The sequence below is a fragment of the Giraffa tippelskirchi genome, chromosome 4 (assembly GCF_054371585.1).
Source record: "Giraffa tippelskirchi isolate mGirTip1 chromosome 4, T2T-mGirTip1v1.2.pri, whole genome shotgun sequence".
NCBI classification, from domain to species: domain Eukaryota; kingdom Metazoa; phylum Chordata; class Mammalia; order Artiodactyla; family Giraffidae; genus Giraffa; species Giraffa tippelskirchi.
In genome coordinates this window covers 212,502,521-212,507,878 of record NC_137278.1, presented here as the reverse complement: position 1 = coordinate 212,507,878, position 5,358 = coordinate 212,502,521, and the positions used below count along the sequence as shown (strand labels likewise).

Genomic DNA, 5,358 nt, shown 5'->3' with positions numbered 1-5,358 from the left:
GAACACTACGGCACTACGCGCGCCGAGCGGCAACACTAGGATCCCGCCTCCGCGCACCTCAGGCGCAGCCCGCCTCGGGCGCAGCGGCCGCCAGCCGCCCAGCCGAGACCCCGCCCCGCTCCCGGTCGGAACAGGCCCCGCCCCTCAGCGCCGTGCCCCGCCCCTCAGCGCCGTGCCCCGCCCTCCCAGCACCGTGCCCCGCCCCTCCCAGCACCGTGCCCCGCCCTCCCGGCGCCGTGCCCCGCCCCGGGGCGGGCCACGCGGGAGTCACGGGTCAGGGGGCGGGGCGGGGCCGGGCCGGCCGAGGCGGAAGCGCCCGCGGAGGGCCCGGCTGCCCGGTGTCTTGCAGTTGCCCCTCCTCGGCCCTGAACTGCTCTTGTCCCGCTTCGTGGGCCCCCGCGGGTCAGCGTTCTGGGACTTCTGCCCCCTGACCACGAGCCTAGGCGGGACCTTTAGCAGGAGAGGGTCAGATCTCCGCCTGAGAGTCTGAAGGTGTCTTGGCCCTTGAGGGTCTCCAGGGAATTAGATCCCAGGCTACAGGCTCCTGGGTTTTGTTGGGGTCGAGGATCTCCGGGTGGCGAGTTAGCTGGAAAGGAGTTGTCTCCGTTGAGGAAGTATTTGGGTCTGGGGTCTCAGCGGAGGGTAGTGTCTGAGCCTGGGTTCTTGGGGGAGGTTAATGTCCGGGTCTGGGAAGTGAGTAGTGCTCAGATCTGGGGTCTCGGGGTTAGAGCTTGCGGGAGCCAGTTTGCCTTCTCTCTCAAGGCAAACTTCTCTCTGTTACAGGCCTGTCTGTGCCGTGAGCCATGGAGGCTCTGTGGACCCTCACTCTGGCCTTGGCCTCAGGCCTGGCTGCTGCCAGCCCACCTAACATTGTGCTGATCTTTGCTGATGACCTGGGCTACGGGGACCTGGGCTCCTATGGGCACCCCAGTTCCACCACCCCCAATCTGGACCAGCTGGCCGCAGGGGGTCTTCGGTTCACAGACTTCTATGTGCCTGTGTCTCTGTGCACACCTTCCCGGTGAGGAAAGCAACCAGGAGCCCTCACCCCTGACCATTTGGTTCCTCCCAGATTCACTCTGGAGTGCAGAGAGGAGGGGCTCTGTCTCTGTGGAGAAATTCACGTCTCTCTGTTTTTCTCCTTTCTCTTCCCTTCTTGTATGCATCTCGGTTTTGCTCTGTCGCACGGATTCTGTGACTTGCCCTGTAGGGCTGCCCTCCTGACTGGCCGACTCCCAGTTCGGATGGGCTTGTACCCTGGAGTTCTGGAGCCCAGCTCCCGAGGGGGCCTGCCCCTGGAGGAGGTGACCTTGGCTGAGGTCCTGGCTGCCCAAGGCTACCTCACAGGGATAGCTGGCAAGTGGCACCTTGGGGTGGGGCCTGAGGGGGCCTTTCTGCCCCCCCACCACGGCTTCCATCGGTTCCTGGGCATCCCGTACTCCCATGACCAGGTAGGAACCACCAGGGTCCTTCCCCTTGACCCCACAGCCCCACCCCACAGTCTAGACTGCTGAAGGAGCTGCTCCCCCAGGGCCCTTGCCAGAACTTGACCTGCTTCCCGCCGGCCACCCCCTGCGATGGCAGCTGTGACCAGGGCCTGGTCCCTGTCCCACTGTTGGCCAACCTGTCGGTGGAGGCACAGCCCCCTTGGCTGCCTGGACTCGAGGCCCGCTACGTGGCCTTTGCCCGTGACCTCATGACTGATGCCCAACACCAAGGCCGCCCATTCTTCCTGTACTACGCCTCCCATGTGAGTGACCGTGGTCCCCCCGCCCGGGCTTCCCATGACCCCTACCTGGTGCTAACTCCAGTCTCCATCCCCAGCACACCCACTACCCCCAGTTCAGTGGGCAGAGCTTTTCGGGGCGCTCAGGCCGAGGGCCATTTGGGGACTCCCTGATGGAGCTGGATGCGGCTGTGGGGGCCCTGATGACAGCTGTGGGGGACCTGGGGCTGCTCGGAGAGACACTCGTCTTCTTCACTGCGGACAATGGGTACTCGGCAGGGGCAGAGGGGTGCTGGTCGACCCCCCACAGGGCCCTGAGTCTTCCCATCTTGACGCTGGCCAAGAACCTAGTGGGCTAAGGGGGTCTCAGGATATATGGTGACACCCAGCTGCATGTGTGTGGGAGGCTGGCAGCTGTGAGTACATGGAGGTGCTGGTCTTGGGAGGACAGGGGGTGGACAGGCATATGCTGGCCATTTCTGGGCAAAATGTGTGACTTATCAGTCTGGGGCTGGGGTCCCCGAGGCAGGCCGGACACCCCGGGCTCCTCATTGCTGACGTCCTCTCTGTGTTCCAGACCTGAGACAATGCGGATGTCCCACGGTGGCTGCTCTGGCCTCCTGCGATGTGGAAAGGGAACCACTTTTGAAGGGGGCGTCCGAGAACCTGCCTTGGCCTTCTGGCCAGGTCACATCGCTCCCGGTCAGTTTTCAGGCCTTCTGCTCCTTGACTCTTGGTCCCGTCTTCCCGGCCCTTGTCACAAATGGAGTGACTATACAGCCCACTACTCCCAGGTGTGACCCATGAGCTGGCCAGCTCCCTGGACCTGCTGCCCACCCTGGCAGCCCTGGCGGGGGCCCCACTGCCCAATGTCACCTTGGATGGCGTTGACCTCAGCCCCCTGCTGTTGGGCACAGGCAAGGTAGGGCCCGTGACCACATAGCCACAGCTCCCCCTGACCTCCATACTGACCTCCCTTCCCCTTGCCCCCACCAGCCACTCACCCTCCCCAGGAGTGAGTGTGGGCAGCCCCTGAAGTCCCTAGGGCCAGGTGGACCCTCTGTCGAGCTGCATCCTAGTGGTGCCAGCTGGGCAGGCGCTTCTGGGTGGGCAGGGAGCCACTGCACGCCCAGGGCCCAGCACAGAGCAGACAGTGCTGGGCACGTGCAGACCCCCCGGTTCTGCCCCCAGAGCCCCCGGCACACCCTCTTCTTCTACTCGGCCTACCCGGATGAGGTCCGAGGGGTCTTTGCTGTGCGGAGCGGGAAGTACAAGGCACACTTCTTTACCCAGGGTAACCTCCTCTCCCCCGGCCCTGCCCACCTCTCCCGGCCCCCGAGCCCCGCCCCCCTGCCCTGTGCACAGATGTGTGCCCCTCCCCAGGCTCTGTCCACAGCGACACCACTGCAGACCCTGCCTGCCACGCCTCTAGTCCTCTGACTGCCCATGAGCCCCCGCTGCTCTTTGACTTGTCTGAGGACCCTGGTGAGAACTACAACCTTCTGGGGGGTGTGGATGAGGTCGCCCCAGAGGCGCTACAGGCACTGAAGCAACTTCAGCTGCTCAAGGCCCAGTTTGATGCTGCCGTGACCTTTGGCCCCAGCCAGATGGCCCGGGGCGAGGACCCTGCCCTGCAGGTCTGCTGTCAGCCCAGCTGCACCCCCCGGCCGTCCTGCTGCCACTGCCCCGAGCCCCAGCCCTGAGGGTGCAGATGGAGGCCAGCTGGGGCACTGATGGTTCCTGGCCGTGCTGTGGGTCTGTGGAGGTGGTTTGTACCTGAGAACTAATAACACCAGCTGACACCTGTGTGATAATTCGTGTGATCCTTGTGAGAGCCCTGAGCTAGGTGTTTTTCTCCCCGTTACAAATAAGGAACCTGAGGCATGGCGAGTCCAGCGACTTTCCTGAGGTCGCCCAGCTGGTGAGAGGTTGGCTCTGGAAGCCGCCTTCCTCCCCCTGGTGATTGCTCGTGTCAGTGCAGACAAGTGTGGTGGTGAGTGTGGGCACAGCGTTCATGGGAGCAGCACTAGGGGCTTCTGTGTGCCAGGAAAGGGTGGGGAGGGGGCGAGAGAGTGGCGGAGAGCAGACCCTGAAAACACAGTGCCCATAAGAGCCGGGTTTTCCCCGGCGGAGAAGCACAGGACCCAGACCTGCCTGGCTCTTAGAAGCCCAGCTGAAGTTGGGGGAGGAGCTGCACATCCTGCATGGTGGGGTGCTCAGCCAGCGTGGTGACGTGGGCTGGGGGCCCCGCACTCAGAAGGCACAGCAGCAGCTCCAGAGACTTGCCCTCGGCCCCCCGAGTCTCTTCCAAAGCTCCGTTTCCCACCTAGACACACGTTTCCAGTCTCCTGGCTTCACCTCTGCCTGCATGGGAGCCATTCTCCACCAAAGTAATCTCTTAAAAGATGTGCCGGTTTGGCTCCATCTGCTCAGAACTGCAGGCTTCCCGTTGTGCTCAGAATCCAGACTCCTCGGGTGGCCTGCCATGCCTCACCCATGCCCTCGTCCCTTAGCCCTGGCAGCTGGCCAAGATGCCCATCCTTGATGCTGTCTGGCACCTTCTCTGAAGAAAGCGCCCCCTGACTGCCCACTGCACAGCAGCGTGTAGCCCTCATGGGTCCCCTTTGTGTGTACTGGTGTCAGGGCCCTCCGCTCCCTCATGGTTGGGTGAGAAGATTACTGTGGTCAGGACCCCGAAGTGGGTGTCCTGTCTTCATGGTAGACCAGATAACCGTCCCCTTTCTCTTAGTGGATTCCACCCTTCTGTTGGTGGCCTGAGACCCCTTGACTTCTCAGGTGCAGCCTCTCCTAGTCCCAGGAGAGTAGTAGCCAGTCGTTCAGTTCAGTTCAGTTCAGTCTCTCAGTCGTGTCCGATTCTTTGCGACTCCATAAATTGCAGCACGCCAGGCCTCTCTGTCCATCACCAACTCCCGGAGTCTACCCAAACCCATGTCCATTGAGTCGGTTATGCCATCCAACCATCTCATCCTCTGTTGTCCCCTTCTCCTCCTGCCCCCAATCCTACCCAGCATTAGGGTCTTTTCCAATGAGTCAACCCTTCGCATGAGGTGGCCAAAGTATTGGAGTTTCAGCTTCAACATCAGACCTTCCAATGAACACCCAGGATTGATCTCTTTTAGGATGGATTGATTGGATCTCCTTGCAGTCCAAGGGACTCTCAAGAGTCTTCTCCAACACCACTCACAATCCAGTGATTGGTCTGAAAGGGTTGTGTAACCAAGGGTCCTTGTCAGAGAAAGCTCAGGGCATCGCCTGGAGCCCAGGGTCTTGTTCAGCATCATCCTCGGAGGTGGTGAGGACGATGCTGTTATCATCACTGGCCCTGACCAGACGTAGTGCAGCTGCTAATCAGCGTCCCCCGCCGTGTACCTCCAGAGTTCATAGTGTGAGAAGACAAACCAGTCTCCTAAGCCACGGCTACTGGCTTGTCTGTTACTTGCAGCCAAAAGCAGTCTTGCTGGTTGGACGTGTGAACGGGACGTATGGAGGGCATGTGTCTAGGTGCAGGGGCTTCCTGCGTGAACCTGTGGTATCATACTGTGTGCTGAGGCCCCTTCTGTGTTCTCCATGTGACCCATCACGTCTCGTCTGGCTTGGGCACTGCACTAACC

General features: G+C 61.7%; 1 protein-coding gene across 5 annotated transcripts; it reads left to right on the top strand.

Annotated features, from left to right (window-relative positions):
• Positions 1–303: 303 nt before the first annotated feature.
• On the top strand, positions 304–3,537 carry ARSA (arylsulfatase A). 5 transcript variants are annotated; one of them, XM_081591133.1, is made up of 9 exons: positions 304–402; positions 784–1,021; positions 1,211–1,451; positions 1,532–1,750; positions 1,825–1,994; positions 2,304–2,428; positions 2,521–2,648; positions 2,918–3,020; positions 3,110–3,537. In XM_081591133.1, the coding sequence occupies exons 2-9, from the start codon at positions 804–806 to the stop codon at positions 3,427–3,429; spliced, it is 1,524 nt and encodes a 507-aa protein (XP_081447259.1). In that variant the 5' UTR covers positions 304–402; positions 784–803; the 3' UTR covers positions 3,430–3,537. The 5 variants fall into 5 exon arrangements, with proteins under 5 accessions (XP_081447259.1, XP_081447261.1, XP_081447260.1 ...); XM_081591135.1 differs by having other exon boundaries at positions 304–465; XM_081591134.1 differs by having other exon boundaries at positions 304–492.
• The last annotated feature ends 1,821 nt before the right edge of the window (positions 3,538–5,358 follow it).

Bases quoted from the DNA above. Each gene is read 5' to 3' on its own strand.
- ARSA (XM_081591133.1), top strand. From the start codon at position 804: ATGGAGGCTCTGTGGACCCTCACTCTGGCCTTGGCCTCAGGCCTGGCT. The intron at 1,452-1,531 runs GTAGGAACCACC...CTGCTCCCCCAG, and splicing joins TCCCGTACTCCCATGACCAG to GGCCCTTGCCAGAACTTGAC. The intron at 1,751-1,824 runs GTGAGTGACCGT...CTCCATCCCCAG, and splicing joins TCCTGTACTACGCCTCCCAT to CACACCCACTACCCCCAGTT.